The 20,990-nt window shown below is 39.2% G+C and overlaps 1 protein-coding gene across 9 annotated transcripts in view; it reads left to right on the top strand.

Annotated features, from left to right (window-relative positions):
* PSD3 (pleckstrin and Sec7 domain containing 3) overlaps nucleotides 1-20,990 on the top strand; it is a 720,908-nt gene that overhangs the window by 574,076 nt on the left and 125,842 nt on the right. For all 9 annotated transcript variants that reach the window (XM_017867267.1, XM_017867272.1, XM_017867266.1 and 6 more), the window contains one exon: nucleotides 18,102-18,145. In XM_017867267.1, the coding sequence (XP_017722756.1) occupies nucleotides 18,102-18,145 (44 nt within the window). The remainder of the gene's footprint in view (nucleotides 1-18,101; nucleotides 18,146-20,990) is intronic.

Genomic DNA, 20,990 nt, shown 5'->3' with positions numbered 1-20,990 from the left:
GAAAAAACACATATACTTGCATTTTAAATATAGTCACTGCCAAAGATCAGGGAGTTTCGTAGCGTCATGATAACCTGAAGTTAACCATAAGGAGCTTCTGTGTGGGAGTATGTATGGTGACAAGATATTCTGCAACCTGTTGTTAGATCATGCCTGGTTTAGAGCTTAGGGATTGTGTTGAGCTTAGAGTCTAATAGGAGTTTTTTGGAAAATATTTTTTATTTACTCATCCATAGTGATGCAGAGACCAGGAGTAGCTGAGCAAGATGGCTTCCTGCTTGTTAATTTATGATACTAATTTATGATGGAAGTTACTCTTCTAACATTAATTTTAATTCAGATTATTCTTAAGCTCTGCCTTAACTATCATTCAAGCAGATTTTATTTCATTTTTTAAATCCGCTGTACCGTGTTCTGATGGTACCTGTTTGGGCACGTAGATCACCACCTGATATCAGTGGAATTTGTTTTTCTAGGTAGATTCTTTGAAATGCTTCATGTCGCCATTTTTCCGAATGGGCTTGCTGAGGCTGTAGCTCTAGCCTGACTCCCCGTATGGCATGCCATTGTTTGTAGCCTGCAGTTAAGTTTAACAACATGAAATGCCACCCAAGACACTGGAAACATTAGTGTGTTCATTATTGCCACATTCAAATCGGGTGAGCCAAGTGTGTGTTTGATTACAGTAAATAAATAAGATTATGTAGCTATCTCAAACAGTCTAATCTCCTTCTTGCACTCAGCTACAGTTTAGTGGTGTCAGCGTCAGCTCTACTACTCAGAAATCCACTGGGGCAGGCCGAGGTGTTTACAGGAAGCAGTAAGACCTCTAGATCCTGGTACCTCAGTGACTCATGACAGGGGAATGAATCCCTGTTGAGTTTTTCATTATAGTTTTCTTCTAAGATCTCCCAGCATAAGTAAATCTAAAGGCTTGGGGTCCTACCTAACTAGACATACAGATACACGAAAGTACTTTGAGAGAAGCAGCTATTGACTGTCACTCAGAGGGACAGATAAAGTACCAGCAGATTTGTATAGATTTATGACACTTTTCTTTATCGTTTCTTTTTTTTAATTTTTTTTTTTTTTTTGAGACAGACTCGCTCTGTCTCCCAGGCTGGAGTGCAGCGGCGTGATCTTGGCTCACCGCAAGCTCTGCCTCCCGAGTTCATGCCATTCTCCTGCCTCAGCCTCCTGGTAGCTGGGACTACAGGCACCTGCCACCACACCCGGGTAGTTTTTTGTATTTTTAGTAGCGACGGGGTTTCACAGTGTTAGCCAGGATGGTCTCGATCTCCTGACCTCATGATCCTCCTGCCTTGGCCTCCCAAAGTGCTGGGATTACAGGCGTGAGCCACCACGCCTGGCCTATTGTTTCATTTTTTTTTTTTGAATTGGAGGCAGGGTCTAACTGTGTCACCCAAGATGGAGTGCAGTAGTGAGAACATAGCTCAATGTAACCCTGAAATCCTGGCCTCATATAATCCTCACGCCTCAGCTGCCTGAGTAACTAGCACTACAGGCAAATGTCACCACTCCTGGCTAATATTTTAATTTTTTGTAGAGACAGAGGACTTACAATGTTGCCCAGTCTGGTCTTGAACACCCGACCTCAGGTGCTTCTCCCACCTCGGCCCCCCAAAGCGCTGGGATCATAGACATGAGACACTACATCTGGCCACACTTCTCTTTCTTAATATACTCTCTTAAAAACAGGTAAAATAGAAAGGCCATTCACAGTCCTTTTACTAGGGTTGGGCAGTGTTTTGAGGAGATTTTCTGTGCCTCATCAACCCCCTGCTGTGATCTCTTAGACTGTGATTAAGTGGTATTTGGATACAGCAAAAAACTTAACTCTTAAGTTAGAGTTTAAGGAAACAATGTACTTTTATCTTTACACTCACCTAAACTCCACTAAAATGACAGTAGGACTCATAGACCTTCAAGGACGCAAAGAATGAGAGAGGATTTTCTCAAAACGTCAGCAAACTTTGAAAGATAGAAACCAGATAGACGTGTTGACTATTTTAGTTCCACAGAAAAAACTGGACCCCACATACCAAAGAAAGAAATAGACCAGTTTGTCCCTACAGAATGCAGGAAAGGCCCAGGAACTGGGGGCCACTGGCTACCTCTGAGGGCAGTGAGTTGAACGAGGACAGCCCTTTGAAGCCTCTAAAATTAGTAAATCGACCTTCTGAATGCCCTTCCCTGCTTTGATAGCCACATACCCTTCCTCCCACCATTTTCATTTCTTTTTTTAAGACAACTTTGACTCTTTCATCCAGTCTGGAGTGCAGTGGCATGATCACAGCTCACCGCACCCTCAACTTCCTGGGCTCAGGGGATCCTCCCGAGTACTCAGCTTCCAGAGTAGCGGGAGCTACGGGCACACACCACCATGCCTGGCTAACTTTTTAATTTTTTTGTAGAGATAGGGTCTTGCTTTGTTTCCCAGGTTGGTCTTGAACTTCTGGGCTCAAGCAATCCTCCAGCCTTGGCCTCCCGGATTGTTGGGATTACAGGTGTGAGCCAGCATGCCCCACTGCCTACCCTATCATTTGCTGTTCTTTCTGTCTGATGAGTTTAACCCAGAGGTTTTGAACTTAGGAAATTAGGTTCAATTGAGGCCCACAGGGAGATCCCCACATTGAAAAAAGCAGGATTCAGTGAAAGGTATAAACATTTCACAGCAGGGAGTCTCTTCCTTCTCTACTTTCTCATGTGCTTTTTCTCAGTGACTTGAAGAAGTGAAAGAGAAGACATGGTGTCCAGTGGACAGGAAATGTAAGAGCAGAGAGGGAGAGGAAATCCCCAGGACGATGGCGAAGGGAAACCCTGGGACAACAGCTGTGCCAGAGATAGAAACCAGCCGGGTTAGAGGAGTGGGGGCAGAGACATGCTTCCTCCCATGGCACTGACGGAATGCCTGCTGGAGGGTGTGAAGTTGACATAGAGATAGATTCGTAGAAAACCGAGTAAACAACAACAACATAAGATGATGATGAACTCTAGGGAAATAAAAAATCTTACAGAAAATGGAAACATAGCCTAGTGTTCTACCCTATCCATGAATAATGTCTATGTAGTCATAATAATATGAGGACTGAAAATTCATGGACCTCCAAATTGTGATTGTGGTATGATTTTAATATGGGAGTGGAAGGAAGAGAAGGGCAGGGTATGTGGGTGTGGGCGGGTGGGTTGGAGTGTGTGTGTGTTAAGAGAACTAAATAAATATTCTCGTTCCAGAGTTCAGCAATAGAAAGTCAGTAGTTCATATTGAAAATAAAAAACAAAAATAAAAATAAAAAAGAGATTGAAAGAGGTTACTTTTGAGCAGCAAGAATCAGAGGTTACGTTAAAAGATTATTTGTATTACATACCTTTTAGTAATTTTTGATTATATAAATGATATACATACATTGCCTTGAGAAAAATTTTTAAATGGATTAGAAGGAATATAGACAGCATATATAGGTACATAGGAGACTGGAATAATTTCCAGTGAGTAGAATGACTTTTGTTTATCTTAATTAACTTTGTGTTTAACAAATGCCAGGTAATAGAGACTACTTTTTAAGAAAAGCAAAAGGTTTCATCTCTTCCAAGACTTTATACTCTAGCAGTTATCAGACTAGACCATGTTCTGCTGCTAGTTGCTGTCAGAGTTTCGGTCTATAGCAAAATACCAATGAAAGACTGGTCCTTTCTTGAGAAACAGTTGTCCATGCAACTTATTTTTATACAGCAATACTGATAGTAGTTCGTGCTTTGTTTCTTTAAAAAAATTATTTTCTCACTAGCAAAATGAAAACTGGCAATTCTGTGTAGTTCCCTAAAATTTCTTTTGCAGATTTTCCTGTTTATGAAATTTGAAGCCTGCTATCCACTGGATGAGATTATTTAATTTGTTCGTATTGATCGTTTTGAATAAAACCTATTTCCATTTGATTTATCTTTGTTGCTTTGTCTAATGCATGGAAATGACAGGGAACAAATGCCAGGCCTGGCATTCTCTCTAAATGTCAAAGTCCCCCAGGGATTGTTTTTTTTTACAGGCCATTTATTTGAAAGGGCTCTGCTTGTTACCCAGCAAATTTTTTTTTAATAAACTGTGCACATTAAGTTCATCATGTCCATAGTCATTAAATATAATTGATCATTTTTCTTGGGTATTTAAAAAATACTGCATACATTTACAAGGTCACTTTAAATTTATGTTTTCCTTATGTTCTCATATTGCATTTTTTATTATGGTACATTCCTGCTACTTTCCAACAGTTAAGGCTTACCAGCAAGAGGGACATAACAGATTTCAGCAAGTACATTCCAGAATCTTCGTTGAAAATACTGGTAATGGTTATGTTTTTCTTTGGTGTGGCTTAGCTGTCTAAATTAGCCAAGTGTTTTTTATAAATTAATAAATTACAGTTTCAGAGGATCAGGGTATAAAAGTTAAAAACAAAATCAGGAGATGACTATGAACACAATGGCTTTTAGAATGATGGTGCTCCCACAGGAGAATAGTTACATCTGCTGAAGAATACTTTGGGCGTTAACCTTTAATTCGTTTTATAAGGAAGAAAGTGATTCACTCAGACCATAACTGCATAACCTCTTTCCAAGCTATTAGGCTCTTGGATTTCTGCATTAAAGCACATTCTTATAATGTTTTTTAGATGGTTGTATTTAATGTCTACATGGGATTAAAGAAAGATGAAGGTGCTTTGATAATGTATGTTGCTATCTTCCTATCTGTACGTCAGTGAGTTCAATGAGAATACCTTTTCTACGTGGAATACATAGTCTCTTCTGGAGAGGATTTTGACATAGTCATGGCAAGTCTATGTTGGGAAGGACATGAAAAGAGTGTAAAGTCGTGAATGAAAATATGGGCTCTAAAGTCAGTCATCTATTTGAGTTGTGGCTGGCGTAGGGTTGCCAGATTTCACAAATAAAAATACAGAACACCCAGGTAAATTTTAATTTTAGACAAAGTTTAGTGTGTCTCAGGTAAAATTGGAGGGCATGCTTATGCTCAAAGTGTTACTCTTTATCTGAAGTTCAAATTGAACTGAGCATCTTGCATTTGATCTGGTAACTTTCAGCCTACACCAAGCAACAATCTGTCTAACCTCCAATTCCTAAATCAGCGAAGTGGAGTCATCCTAGTTACTTCCTAGGATGTAGAAGGAGGCATGAATCCAGGTCTGCTGCTTTCTAGCTCATTATTCTTTTTTTCCTGCCTTTGCTGCAGCCCATCATAATTGTGTTACACAGCATCATCCTCACTGAAACCCTTGCCTTCTTAGCACATGAAACACTTGCTGTGATCAAGACAACTTATGAAGCATTATGGAGACTGAAGGGAGATGGAAGACTTGATCTCATCTGCAAGGAGCATAAAATCTAGTGTCATCTCTATTTTTCATTGAAGAAGCAATGTGTACACTGTGTGGTCAACATTCAAATTGTCCAGATTATACATTGAAAATTCCCCCCACCCTGCCACTGAGTTGCTGTGTCAGAGTCAGTCATTGTCAGTGGGTGTGTGTGTCCCCTCAGAAATGTTCTATTTGTGCCCAGATACTCACATTTTCCCCCCACAGAATGGAAACATACCATAACAGTGTTTCGCGCCTTACTTTTTTCCTTTATCTCTTAATGTATTTACCTCCTTCTTAGCTTAAATAACTTTAAATATTCATGGCTAACAGTATTATTTCTGGTGCCACTGTTGAAACTGTTCGTCATACCCAATTTTTTATTTGTGCTTGAGGTATTTGAAAATGGTACAGCCTTCTCCTGTAATTTAGAAAAACAGCCTGATCCGTCCCAAATCCACCACTGCCTGCCATCACCCCAGTCAAGTCACCTCACCTCTCACCCAGATTCCACCTGTCTCACTGCTATTTCCCTTTCTCTCTTGTAATCCTTTGTCCACACAGAAGCGGGGTCACCCTTTAAAAACATGAATTACAGCAGGTTACCCTCCTGTTAAAATCCTCTAGTGGTCACCTGGCCAGCACAGAATAAATCCCTAACTTTTCTGGCTTAAAAGCCCTTCAGGACCTGCTTCCCCATTTGCCCTTGTCTCACACCACACCTGGGCCCACGTGCTCCAGCCGCACCAGCCTCGCTGGGTTTCTCAGACCTGCCCGGCTCAGTGGTGGTCAGGAGCTGCTTACCTCGCTCCCCACACCTTTGTGTGGCTGCTTCTGGTCACTCATGTCTTACGTTTCCTTGCCAAGAGGCCTTCTGTGACCATCCAGGCTACGGCTACTCTTTCCAGTGACTTTATTTTACTCACCTTATAATAATTATCTGGTAGCCTACCAGAAAGTGACAGAATTATCATCATCTGTTATTTTTCTTACTTATTATCTGCTTCCACCCCACTCAAGTCTAAGTTCCGTGTCTGTTGTTCACCACTGGATTCACGATGCCTAAATAACTGTTCAACTGAATATATGAATAAAGAAATGAATGGTTTTAAGAGATTTATTTATACTATTGTAAGTGTTACAAACATGAATTAGTCTTCTAGTTGTTATAAAATCCTTTACTGTATTAATACTTATACCATATGCTATACTATTACAGTGTTCAAAATAAAATTTGCTGTGAGAGTTCAGTGAGATCAAGTGAAAGTCAGGCTTTTAGCAGTGTCACTTAGTGGGGCCTCACTGATAGTTTTATTATTATCAGAGGAAGATCAGTTATTTGAAAAGGCTAGAACATCATCACAGCTTCAGAAATACCAGGCGAAACATCAAATATTCAGAAGTTTGTAAATCAAAAATTGGAAATTTTGCCATGTTTGTTCAGCGATTCTTACTGTTTCCTCCCTACAATTTCTAATCGTATCATTCCAATCTGTTTCAAAATTGGTGTCCTCTTCGACAATGGATGTGCTTGTCTGACCCACGGTAGCTTACCTTGTTCTCTCTGTTGCCACACTTGAAAATTTGCCAGCCTTGAATAATGGGTGCTTCTAGCTACTTCTCAAAACAAAAAAAAAAAAAGCAATAGTCTGCATTCCCAGTTGGTTGAAATCAGGCTACAGCTGAGTACTAGCTTTCCTTGTACATGGAGCTTTCTCTAAATCCCCGGAGTCTCTCCCTGGCCTTCCTGACTTATCTGTTAGCTGCTTATTTCTATAGGTATTTGGGTTGTAACGCTTAGTTTGTTTTTTGATGATGAACCAGCATTTGGACTTAATGTTCTAACCAGTTCATTAGATGTTTACGGTTGTAACTGGGGAAAAAATCTTTAAACAGGCAGACCTTGGAGATATTACAGGTTCAGTTCTAGACCACAGCAATAAAACAAGTATCGCAATAAAGCAAGCCACAGGAATTTTTTGGTGTCCCTGTGCATATAAAAGTTATGTTTACATGGCTGGGTGCGGTAGCTCACGCCTTTAATCCCAGCACTTTGGGAGGCCAAGGCCGGCGGATCACCTGAGGTCAGGAGTTCAAGACCACTTGGCCAACATGGCGAAACCCTGTCTCTACTAAAAATACAAAAATAAACAGGACTCAGTGGCATGTACCTATAATCCCACTTACTCAGGAGGCTAAGGCAGGAGAATCACTTGAACCCGGGAGGCGGAGGTTGCAGTAAGTGGAGATCGTGCTACTGCTCTCCAACCTGGGTGACAAAGACTGTCTCAAAAAAAAAGTTCTGTTTACACTATACTGTAGTTTATTATGTGTGTCATTGGAGCCTTCAGCAAGTTGTCATCATTTTGCTTATGGATGGTGTCACCTTGATGTTGATGGCTGCTGACTGATCAGGGTAGTGGCTGCTGAAGGTTGATGTGACTGTGGCAATTTCTGAAAATAAGACAATAATTAAGCTTGCTGCATCATTTGTTTGTTTGTTTGTTTGTTTGTTTTTTAAGACTGGGTCTTGCTGTGTCACCCAGGCTGAAGTGCAGTGGCACGATCACAGCTCACTGCAGCCTTGATCTCTCAGGCTCAAACAATCTTCTCACCTTAGCCTCTCAAATAGCTGGGACCATTGGCATGCACACCACACACGCCCAGCTGTAGACTCTTTCATGAAAGATTTCCGTGTAGCATTTGATGCTGTTTGTTAGCATTTTACCCACAGTAGAACTTCATTCAAAAATACAGTCAGTCCTCTCAAACCCTGCTCCTGCTTTATGAACTATATTTATTTAATATTCTAAATCCTTTTTTGTCATTTTAACAGTGTTCATAGCATCTTCCCCAGCGGTAGTTTCCGTCTCAAGAAACGACTTTCTTTGCTCATCCATACAAGTCCTCCACTGTTCAAGTTTTACGCTGAGATTGCAGCAATGCAGTTATATCTGTAGGCTCCACTTCTAACTCTAGCTGTCTTACTGTTTGCACCACATCTGCAGTGACGTCCTCTGCTGAAGTCTCAAACCCCGCAAAGTCATTCCATGAGGGTTGGAATCGACTTCTTCCAAACTCCTGTTGATGTTGATATTTTGACCTCCTAGGAATCACAGATGTTCTTGAAGACATCCAGAATGATGAATGCTTTCGAGAAGGTTTTCAGTTCACTTTGCCCGTATCCATCAGAGGAATCACTATGTATGGCAGTTACAGCCTTGTGAAATGTATTTAAATAATAAGACTTGGAAGTAGAAATTACATCTTGATCCTTGGTATGCAGCATGGATGTTGTGTTAACAGGCATGAAAACAACAGTCATCTCCTTATACATCTCTGTCAGAGTTCTTGGGTGATGAGGCGCTCTCTTGATGAGCAGTAACATTTTTAAAGGAATCCTTTTTTCTGAACAATGTGTCTCGACAGTGGACTTAAAATATTTAGCAACCCATCCTGTCAACAGATATGCTGCCATCCTGGCTTTATTAAAGAGCAAAGGCAGAGTGAGGGCCTCAGGATGTTCAGAATGATACATGAGCACTGACTTCAGCTTAAAGTCACCAGCTGCATTGCCCTTAACAGAGAGTCAGCCTGACTTTTCAAGCTTTGAAGCCAGGCATTGACTTCTCCTCTCTAGCTATCAAAGTCCTAGATAGCATTGTCTTCCAATAAAAGGCTGTTTTGTATATATTGAAAATCTATTGTTTAGTATAACCACCTTCATTGGTGATCTTAGCTGGATCTTCTGGATAACTTGCTGCAGCTTCTCCATCACCAGTTGCAGCTTTACCGTGTGCTTTTATATTACGGGGTCTGCATCTTTCCTTAAACCTCATGAACCAACCTCTGTTACCTTCAAACTTTTCTTCTGCAGCTTTCTCACTTGTCTCAGCTTTTGAAGAATGAAAGAGAGTTAGGGCCTTGCTCTGAATTAGGCTTTGGCCTTAAGGGAATGTTGTGGCTGGTTTGATCTTCTATCCAGACCATTTAAACTTTCTCCATATCAGCAATAAAGCTGTTTTGCTTTCTTGTATTTTGTGTGTTCACTGGAGTAACAGTTTTAATTTTCTTGAAGAACTTTTTCTTTTTATTTACAACTTAGTTAATGGGTACAAGAAACCTCACCTACAGCCTAGCCTTAGCCTCACTAAGCTTAATCATTTCTAGCTTTTGATTTCAAGTGAGAGAGATGCAACTCTTCCTTTTACTTGAACAGTTAGAGGCCATGGCAGGATTACTAATTGGCCTAACTTCAATATTGTTGTGTCTCAGGGAACAACTGGTCAGTGCAGTGCTCAGAACACATGACATTTATTAAGTTTACCATCTTATATGGACATGATTCGTGACTCCCCAAAACAACTACAGGAGTAACATCAAAGGTCACTGATCACCATAGCAAATATAATAATAATGCAAATGTTTGAATTGTGAGAATTGTCAAAATGTGACAGAGATACGAAGTGAAACCATGCTGCTAGAAAAAAAATGGCACTGACAGACTTGCTCAAAACAGGGTAGCAACAAACCTTCAAGTTGTAAAGCAATATAGTATACGTGAAGCTCAGTGAAGCAAAGCACGATACAGTGAGGTATCCCTGTGCTTAAAACCTTTACTCTACAAAGAACTTAGCAGCCATCTTAATGTTTTGTTTACATTTGGAATAGTGTTATTCATACTAACGTATTTAAGACCCTTTCTCTAAGACACAACAGCCAGTTCAATAGAAGGTAATCTCAAGGTGAAGCAAAAGTAGTTTAGGAGGAATGTGCTGTGCTTGAATACATCTTATTGATCAAGTCCACCCCAAAAATAAATGAGTGAATACGTACACACATTAGTAAAAGTTTGAAGTATTCTGTTAGTACAAAAGATAATTAGCAGTTACATTTTTATTCCGTTTCTTTTTTCGCTTTTTGTTTTTTTGAGACAAAAGTCTCATTCTCTCGCCCAGGCTGGTGTGCAGTGGCATGATCTTGGCTCACTGCAACCTCCACCTGCCCAGTTCAAGCGATCCTCCTTCTTCAGCCTCCAAGTAGCTGGGACTATAGACGCGTGTCACCACACCTGGCAAATTTTTGTGTTTTTAGTAAAGGCTGGGTTTCCCCATGTTGGCTAGGCTGGTTTTGAACTCCTGGGCTCAAGAGATCCGCCCTTCTCGGCTCCCAAAGTGCTGGGATTACATTTGTGAGCCACTGCAGCCAGCCTTCACTTTCAGGTTTGATGTCGTGCATCTCCAGAGATGCTGGCCATATTCTTTGGCAGGAGTGTTTAGTTAGTATTGTCTTTGGCTACCTTATTTTTCTTCAGTAATAATGAAGGAATGGAGGTTCAGACTGTTGTAGCTCAGAAAGGTGCATTTGACAAGAAGTAGTTGGAGTCCCACTGCTCCCCTCCCCCACCTCTTAACATTTCTCTGGCTTTCTTACTATAGCTCCCACTCCCTCTCCTATTCTTGTTCGTTCTTGCAATTTTAAGATATGCATTTATTAATCTATAAAAGCTGTGTTTGGGATTTGAGAGCAGGTAGTGATGTTATGGATCAAAAACCAATGGCAAAAAAAAAAAAATATTTAGTGAGGAACACAGGAAAAGGGAGCAGAGACTAAAGAAAGGACTAGTTTGGGAGTTTAGCTGAGTGATAGCTGAGGTCTTTCTCAAGTAGAATTGTAAAATAGTAGATCTGGAAGTGGGCAAAGAACGCTAACTTTATGCAGCCCTCTCCTATTGCATATAAAGAAAATGAGGGCCAGATCAATTGATTTGTCTTAAATGTGCAAGTCCATGACAGGTGCTCTACCCACCCGTTTCAAATTCTTTGCTCATGAGGTTGGATCTGTTCTCTTTTATTAAATTTTTCTCTCAAGAAAATATGTATAACATAATATCGCATATTAGATACTGTGTGTGAAAGTGTCTCGCACATTGTAAGTAGGAAAAAAATTAGTTGACTCCATTAGCTGACTAATTCTTCACTAGGTGAAGTTCAGTCAGGGTTAGCAGCACATTTTGTATTCCTTATGTAAGAGGCCTCTGAAGGCAGAACAGATTAATCCGTACCTAGAATAATGCCTCCCTAGCCTCTAGGATGTACTTAAAAATGATTACATGATGAATTATATACGTTAATTATACTTCAGATTCTCTTTCAATAAGATAAGGGCTTTGAAATTAATTTTCTAGTGTTCATTAATATGAATTTGTGCTGGGACATGTATTCACAGTGAGGTGGTTTTGCGACTGTGACTGGGTTTGGAAGTGTATCACAACACAAGATTGTCCAAGACACAGATTTCAGCTCTGTTTACATGTTAACTTGATTCCAAAACTATGTCTGACCATAGAAGTAAAAAAAAAAAAAAAAAAAAAAAAAAAAAAAAAAACAGAAAAGCAAATTCAAGCATGTTCTGTCACCCTAAATAGGAGCTGAAAATATGAATGTTAACCAGGTTGCTTATGAATATACATTCTCTAATGTGGTGCTCTTTACAGTTGGGTATATGAAAATTGTCCAGTGGGTATGGGAGAACACAGATAGCTTAAAGGGAATCAATTTCCAGAAACTCATCTTCTGTATGTACTTCTCCCTAAAATGGATCTACCTGTGAATTCTCTTGTGGTCAAGCCTTCAGGCTATTTCTCCTTTTGCACCTCTGCTTAACAATTGCCCTTTGCCACTTAAGAAAAAAAAAAAAAAAAAAACCTCACCTATAACCTTATTTGGTACATCGCAAGGTGTAAGACCCCACTGGTCGGAAGGGGCAAAACAGAGTCAATTCCAAATACTAGTTTTGGAGAAGCCTCCTATAGTGAGAAATAGTGCGGTTTTTCAATATTATTTTAAGGCATAGAGAAGACAATAAAAGTTGAAGACCGCTGCAAAGTATTTTGAGCTTTTCTAACCATTTTGATATTCATCTATTAACTGGTTTTATCATTAATTTTTGACCAGTGTCTTTTTTAAACATGCTCTTTCTCTGATAACACTGCCAGAGTGGTACATATTTAATTCTATGCTTAACAGTCTGCTTGATCTGAGTATCTGCATGAGAGCCAGCATAGCATTTGAAAGAGGGAATTGTGGTATGGATGGTGTCATAATTCTTTCTGAGTACAAATTCCACTGCGGTCACTGTCAGTTTCACTGAAAGTGGAAGCTGTGATATCCTCCATACTTTTCATAATGATTCAGGGACCACAGAGAAAAAAATTAATTGGAGTTTAGAGATTATTGAACTAAAATACACGGATTCCATCAACTGTGCAAAATATGTTGGAGAGAGAAAGAGAGAGACTCACGGTTACACAATGCATGGTAATGCAGAAAAGCTTCAGAGAACCCTGTGTGGGCTGGCGATGACGGTGCTAAAGCCTTGAATAAAATTGCATTTTCTCTTCTCTGAGAAGCAACCAAAAGTAAGGAACAAAGACTTAAAAGTAAATTTAGACCAGAATACGTTTACCTCTGTAATTTAAGCAATTTCCTTTGCTTCTTCATTCTTAAAAATGATGATCTTCAAATTCAAAGAGTCGTTCTATCCTGGTTAGTGTCAAGAGAGGTGTGTGATTGTTATCTGGCTCCGGGGTTAAGTTACAGAAATTGCAGTTAGAGAAAAGATTGGTAAGCTTGCAAAGCAGTGATTTTTAAACCAAGGCTTCCAATCAGAGTTATATGTGGAGCATTTAGAAATATTCATGCAGTTTCCTCATCCAAGTTGCTGATTTTGTAGATCTAGGACAGGGCACAGTAATCAGTGTTTTAAAAAATGCCTCAGTCGATTCTCGTGTGCACTGTCACATCTTTAGATAAGACCACTGTGATGAAAGACTATTTGACCTAGGAACTGACCCTGGAACTATTTCTTAAAATCCATCTGTGGGTATATCATCATTCTTTGCTAGGTATCTGCTTTTCTCTTGCACCCTGGAGTATTGGTTTCCTTGGGCTGCTGTAACAAATTACCACAAACTTGGTGTCTTAAAAAACAGAAATGCATTCTCACAATTGCAGAGGCCAGAAGTCTGAAATCAAGAGGTCGACAGGCTTTTCACCCTCTGGAGGGTCCAGGAGAAAAATCTCTTCCTCGCCTCTTCTAACCTCTGGTGGTCGCCAGCATTCTTTGAGTTATGTGTATATTACTCTAATTTCCATATTCCTCTTCATGTCGCCTTCTTTTCTGTCTTTCTTAAATCTCCGTCTGCCTTCTTCTATAAAGACACTTGTGATTGCATTTAGAGCCCACCCACATACGTTCCCCATCTCAAGTTCTTTAACTTAATCACATCTTTAAAGTTTTTGCCATATAAGGTAACATTCACAAGTTCTAGAGAATGGGACCTGGACATCTTTGTGGGGGGCATTCTTCAGCCTTCCACAGTGAGTTATCGCTTCACTGTATGTATTGATGTGGGCTGTCCTGTCCCATTAAGGTCCATGTGGTAACTTGCTCCCCTTATCTCTGACTACCAGTCCATAGTAGTGTTTCCTCACAAACCCTGCCCTCTTGGGGCTAGGCCAGATAACCCCTGGCAGAGCTGCAGATAAATTGTTTTTCTGAGCCGTAGACTACGCCTCCAGTTTTAACCATTCTCATGACAAATGCCTTTGGTCCTAAATGGACTGAGAGTATAGGATCAGTGCAGCCAGCCCATCATCCTCTCTGACAAAGGCACTTCAAGCGTGTGTCCTAGCAACGGTGGCTCTTTAAAGCTCATCTTTTAAGAATAGAACATTACCAGATTATTTGAATATATTCTAAGAGAGGCACAAGTCTTATTATCTTTTCAAACGGGCTCTGACTTTGGCCAGGCATATCTGATGCCATAAGGTTTGGTCTTAGGAGGAGAGAATGTAGTTAGTTGATGTAAACATGAAGTGTTATTTACTTGAGTCAGTGTTTGTGACAACCAGCTATGGGACGTGGAGAGAAGTTAATTAACTTGGGATTTCATTTCCTCATCCTTGTAAGGAAACCTCTGTTTCGTGATCTCCGAGTTCAGTTCTGAAATCCCATTTCGTTGGTTCTTCCCCTACCATCAGAAAGGAGAAACAGGTGCTAGTACAGATGCATTTTAGAGAAGATGGCAAGAAGCTCATGAATGAAGACCCTGCTGAAGCTTGAGTTGATGAATATTCAATGGCATTAATTTGTTCTATTGTTGAATTTTCTCTAGTAGTCCTGAATTAGTCACATACAAATTGGGGAGACTGCGAAGTTCAGTGCTACCCCTCATTAATACCCACCTCCCTGCAATCCCCCAGTCCACTGGGCTTCAGAGATGGGCCAAGTCATAGAACTTTATCTCCTAGCCGCACAGATCCGTCCATGGGAAGGATGAGTGAACTAAACCTCTCCTGGGGCCTTTCATACTGGAGCTGGGAGAAATAACTAGTTTGTTGTTGGTACTATTGAGAAAGCCAAGCTGTGAAAAGGTGTTACTTGTTTTGGATGCGTTTCTTGTGTAGTGGAGAAACAAGGACTGGAGTTGGTTGGAGTAGAAAGAGGAGAATTGAGATGAGAGAGAAATTCCTGGACCCCTGAGGCTACTACGTGCATACTTTTTTGTGATCTGACTACTTTAATTATTCGACCTCCTGACCCTTAAGGCAGTGTTTAGGTATTTGACATTTGAAAGTAAAAGAAATCTTAACTAATCTGTAGGATTTTCCTATGGAGAAATCAGAGCAGGATTAACCAAGAGTTATATAGGTGTAACCACAGCTACTCAGAAGGCTAAGGCAGGAGGATCCCTTGAGCCCAGGATTTTGAGGCTGTAGTGAGCTATGACTGCACCACTGTACTCCAACCTGGGCAACTAAGCAAGAACCTGTCTCAAAAAAAAATTATATAGTATCTATTAATATTTTCATGTACAGCAGCAGAACAAAGAAGTTGAAGATATTAACTAGACTGGTGGAAGTGAGAGACCATGACGTCTAGGCTACACGGGAAAGGAAGTAATGACTGTTAGGCTAGAGGTAAAGAAGAATCAGGGGAATTCATTTCTTAACTAGGCTGAGTAGATAAAAAGATGGGAAGTTGTGTAGAGAATGTATTTAAGTTTTGAATGCATTTGTAAAGTGTCTTCCTTTTATTAAGAAAAATAGTGAGTCGTGATAAAGCACTACAAAGAACGAGGAAAATTCCTTTGCAATTTTGCAATTGAAAAGAATAGGGATGACATCCACTGTTTGGATTCGGTATGCTACAGTAAAAAAAAAATCTATTCTGTGTTATTTACACAATGAGAGGACTTGATCTACAGTACTGCAAGTCTGTGGAATTCGTCAAGGTGCTTTGTAATAGATTATCTTCATGAGATATCTGGCTGATTGAATAGCAAGAATTTTTAAATTTAGAATTCTACTTCTCTTTAAGCAAAATATTCTTGAGGGCAAAAGTATTGGAAAAAATTTGTGCTAGAACAGAAATGAATGTATTAGAAAAATTTTAGATGTTTAGCTGTCATTTAAACCATCTACTTTTATGAACAGATTTTTTAAAAATCTTTGCCACATTGTGAATTACTCTGGATAATATTGAGTATGATAGTAGTATCTAAAGAAACGTTAATGATCTGTCTCTTTTCATTTGTAGTTTCTCAGCCCACTGTTACTTGTGGGTTCAAAATGGCTCATGCAAGTAATATAATTCATTTAAAAGGCATTTGTCCAACAAAAGCCCTACTGAGACTTGAGCTAGATTTCAACTCTCTGCATTTCCATAGTTGTTCAGCCTCCTGAGACATTAACTGTATCATAGATTGGAGCTCTTCAGTAAACCTGAGTTCTTCAAAATGAATATCCAATTTATAGCATGGTCTTTGTGCCTCAGTATACGCCATATTTTAATTGTATGTTCTATCCCTTTTGTGTTTGAGAATATACACCATGTCCTGAAAATAAAAAATGTGACCTGGTTTTATTAGCTACTGTAATTTTCAGTAGTTGAATTGACCATTGCAGCCACAATGGAGAATTTTTATGAAGTTTGTCAAGATACTGGCTAAGAATACATGTATTGAGTCATAAATAATATAAAATCTGCAACTTAAATAAATTTGTACTGAATTTGGAAGTATTTTGCTGAAAAGTGAATTCACTATTGGTGTGCGGGGTTTGCTTACACACATGTAAACGCTTGAGTGAGACAATGTTAAGAGCCAAAGGATAGAAATACAAGGCAGTTCTGCTCTGCTGTGCTGCTTGGACAACTTTCTGAACCTGCCTTTTCTTGTTTGAAAGATAAGAGGTTAGATGACATATGATCCTCCTTTTTTCTGTCTCAGAGTAAATGAAGTCTTGGCTAAGCCTTCAAGTTCTAATTGATCCAAGTTATTCTTTGAGGAAAAATGTTCCAACATCATCATAATATTGTTATGCATACAGTTATTTTGTTGAATATAATTTGCTCTTGTGGTTTTGTATCTTAGAAATGCATTTGTGTGTTCCTTATAACATCTGACTTAAAATTTAAAAGTAAAGCCAGACACTGTGATATGTGCCTGTAGTCCCAGCTGTTCAGGAAGCTGAGGCAGGAGGATCACTTGAGCCCTGGAGTTTGAAGCTGTTGTGCACTATCATCATGATTGTGAATAGCCACTCCACTGCAGCCTGGGCAACATAGCAAGACCCTGTCTCTTAAAAAAATGTTTGTTGGTAGTTGGTATAGTGGAACAAGCTGACTACCAGGACCTTTGTAATGCTAGAGCTGGGAGAATCAGGGTGGCAGTCTTGTGCTGACTTAACTATACTATTATTGTTACGAAGGGTCTAAAGAAGCTTTCTGTCTAATCTGCCACAACTGCACACACACCACAATGTAATACTTAATAACTATAAGGCAGAATTGGGATGTTTCACTGATAATAAAAACCGCTTACGTCAGTGGTATGGAAACTCTAAAACAGTTCTAAGATGCTTTTCCATGTCTGGCTTCAGTCCCCCTGCCATGTATCTTACTCTTTAATTTGCCATGAAAACAGTTCTATTTCTTTCAGTAATGAAAAGGAAAAAAAAAAAAAAAAAAAAAAAAAAGGCGGCCAGGCATCATGGCTCACACCTGTAATCCCAGCACTTCGGGAGGCTGAGGTGGGCGGATCACCTGAGAACAGGAGTTCAAGACCAGTCTGGCGAACATGGTGAAACTCCGTCTCTACTAAAAATACAAAAATTAGCCAGGTGTGATGGCAGTGCACACCTGTAATCCCAGCTACTTGGGAGACTGAGGCAAGAGAATCACTTGAACCCAGGAGGCAGAGGTTGCAGTGAGCCAAGATTGTGCCATGCACTCCAGCCTGGGCAACAGAGTGAGACTCAGACTGACAAAAAGAAGAAAAGAAAAAAGTATGAGTACTCCACTGGCCAACTGAGTGAAACTACAAGACCATATTTTCAATATGAGAAATAGCATACACAGTGTAATTTTAATCACATCCTAATATGTTACGATAGCGACATGTAGTACAGTACTGTGCCTTACTGATAAAAGACAGTTTTAACTTTGTGAAAGTCTTTTTGTTTCACGAAACGTTCACCCAATGCTCATTTGCCTCCCCATGTATTCTTCACCTTTCTAAACCCAAGATGACTGACAAGGGGGGCTTCGTGCCTATCCTGTTATGAAGGAATTACTTGGTCATTTGCCGAATTCAAAATGTGGAACAGAATGGAAAGAATAATTTGATCTCATTTTCTCTCTTTACAGGCTCTGTACAACTCAATCAAGAATGAGAAGCTTGAATGGGCAGTGTAAGTGTGCTGGACTTCAGCCTTTTAATAATGAACTACTCACTTTTTTCCTACTGTCTTTATGCCTTGGAAGTGATCTTAAAGGAGGATTAAATATGCATTGCCAATTCTCATTTTACACCAAGTGTCTTACCTACTTTGGTTTTATACAAGTAAACCCAGATACAAGTAAAACCTACTTTAGTTTTACACAGTAAACCCAGAGTATACTGTGGTTTTTTTGGTACTCAGTGTGTTCCTATTCCGCTTTTAAAATGGTTACTGTACCTGTAGGTAATTAATTATCTTTTAAATTTATCTTTTAAAAAGTAACATTCTAAAAGAAAAATCTGCTGATGAATAGCATGTATTCCAAAATTTAATACAAATGGTTTTGGTATCATCCACTTATTTTAATTATCTCCTTCCTATCATCATAGATCATGGCTTTCCAGGTTTATTTCCTATGATACTAATCATACTGGGACATTGATAGATACTAAGCACAAAACAACAACAGCAACAACAAAAAAGGTTCTGTGAATAGAATAAGCTTGGGAGATGATGGATTGAATAAAGCTATTTTATTTAAACTGCAGAACTTCTAGGAGCTTATCCAGTGCCAACGTGTGTTATCAGTCCCCAAGAGAGGAATAGAACGTGTAATATTTCCTGACTCTCTTTGACAGTAAAATGTAGTGTTGCAGGGTACATACTTCGGGATATGCTATTAAAGATGAGCTACATCTAAGTCTAGGTAGAACACTACCACTCTTGTGAAAATTCCGCTAATCAGTATAGCAGTTCAAAGTTTTAATTTTTAAAAACATTATGGAAGAATATGAAATTTTTAATCACATTACCAGGAAATTAGGTCAAAATGTGTTTTTTGTAATTAGAACTTCATGGATTTTATTTTTTGTTTTTACTAAGTATTCATAAGTATTGTTTTACCACATGACCTAACACAGCATTCTACAATGAACTCAGGTTTACAGAATCATAACTTGGGAGATAAAACTTGTTCTATCATCTGCACATTGGAGGAACATGGGTTAGTAGTTGACTATGTATTACATACAGTGTGCGGGTATTAATTTTTAAAGTATCAGCACCAGTTGAATTGCTTCCACTCACTCTAGAGTCATATGGTACTATTGCAAGTTAGGGAGTCAAAAGTTAAGAATTTAATATTTGCATATATATAATATATATGATATATATATATATGACTTATGTGTCTGTATGTATATGCATGATGAGACTCATTTAAAGGCAGCGTTCCATTTCAGGGAAAACAGATTATTAAGAATTAATGGTCTCCTATCAAAGGTGATCATTCTTCTTTGGGCTTATTTCTCATGAACAAAAGTGGGTTTCATAGAAAAATTTTGTGAAGGATATAGTCAGAATCTTGCAGAAATGCAAAAAGGACATCCTGACATATGCAGAATATGCAGTCTAGAGAAAATAAATAAAAATGGCATCATTGTATTCACTCTGAGGAAGAGAATACATTGAAGATTCTTTTATGAAGTTATTTTAAAAAACAAATACATACACTCTTGAGGACCTCTTTTGTAAATCTAGCTTTTTTTTGAATTTGTTACAGCAGATTTTATTTATTCATTTATGGGTAGTCAGAGTTGGATGCAAGAAAGCTGTATCTTCCGTGTGATCCAAGGGTGGAGGGGCGGGAGTTTACCCAGTAACTGGCTTCTTCCATGGCCCTCTTGTGAAGTTAGCAGAGCATCTTGTTCAGAAGCCTGGATTTCAGAGTCGTAAATTCTGGCATGAATTACAACTTTTTCATGTAGTAGCTGGTTCACTGACCAAGTTAACCTGTAGCCCTCAGTTTCCTCTTTTGCGAGACTGAGCAATTATTGAGCCTTGTGTAACCTTCCGGATGACACTGTGAAATGTTCGAAAACACTGAACATAAAGCAAGTTGCTCTTCAGTTGATTCCTGATGCTGTACCTTTCAAAGCCTCAATTTCTTTTTTTTTCTCTTTTTTTGTTTGTCTCTCTTGTTCATATGCATATACGTATACTATATTTTTATACTTTATCAAGAATTAGAAGAAGACAGTATAGTGGTTATCATATAATTAACTTTCTGTCTTCACCTATAAAATGAAGGAATTGGATGAAATGATCATAAGTATTTTTTCTACTTCTAATACTCTGTAAATTTCTGAGTTTTATCATATATCAATGTTTCCTCCTGTGGAAAAAGTACTACTCTGTGAAGCAGATATAAAACAAAGGGATTATGGGACACCTAAGTCTTGGAATAAATGCTAGCTCAAACAAAATTAAACAGATCTGTAACCAGCCTGTTCAATCGGTGTCCATCTTGAATTCCTGCAGGAGAAATTTGCATTTAAAAATCTGACGTATATCTTGAATTTCTGTAGGAAATAAATGGCCAGTACCCCAATTTATTAAATCACTGAGTCTTATTTTTATCTTAAAGCACATTTTAACATCTAAAACTGGTGTTTTTTATTTAGAACACACTTCAGAGAACCCTGACATATAACAACGTATGTGATCCTTTAGAAAAGGAACTAAGCAGCCAAGCACGGTGGGTCACACCTGTAATCCCAACACTTTGGGAGGCTGAGGAGCACGGATCACCTGAGGTCAGGAGTTCGAGACCAGCCTGGCCAAAATGGTGAAACCTCATCTCTACCACAAATACAAAAATTAGCTGGGCGTGGTTTCGTGCGGTTGTAATCCCAACTACTCGGGAGGCTGAGGCAGGAGTATTGCTGGAACCCAAGAGGCAGAGGTTGCAGTGAGCCGAGGTCGTGCCACTACACTCCAGCCTGGGTGACAGAGCGAGACTTGGTCTCAAAAAAAA

This window comes from Rhinopithecus bieti, unplaced genomic scaffold (genome assembly GCF_001698545.2).
Source record: "Rhinopithecus bieti isolate Rb0 unplaced genomic scaffold, ASM169854v2 scaffold_2888, whole genome shotgun sequence".
NCBI lineage: Eukaryota > Metazoa > Chordata > Mammalia > Primates > Cercopithecidae > Rhinopithecus > Rhinopithecus bieti.
The sequence above is the reverse complement of the archived record's forward strand: the minus strand, read 5'-3'. Positions and strand labels throughout refer to the sequence as shown.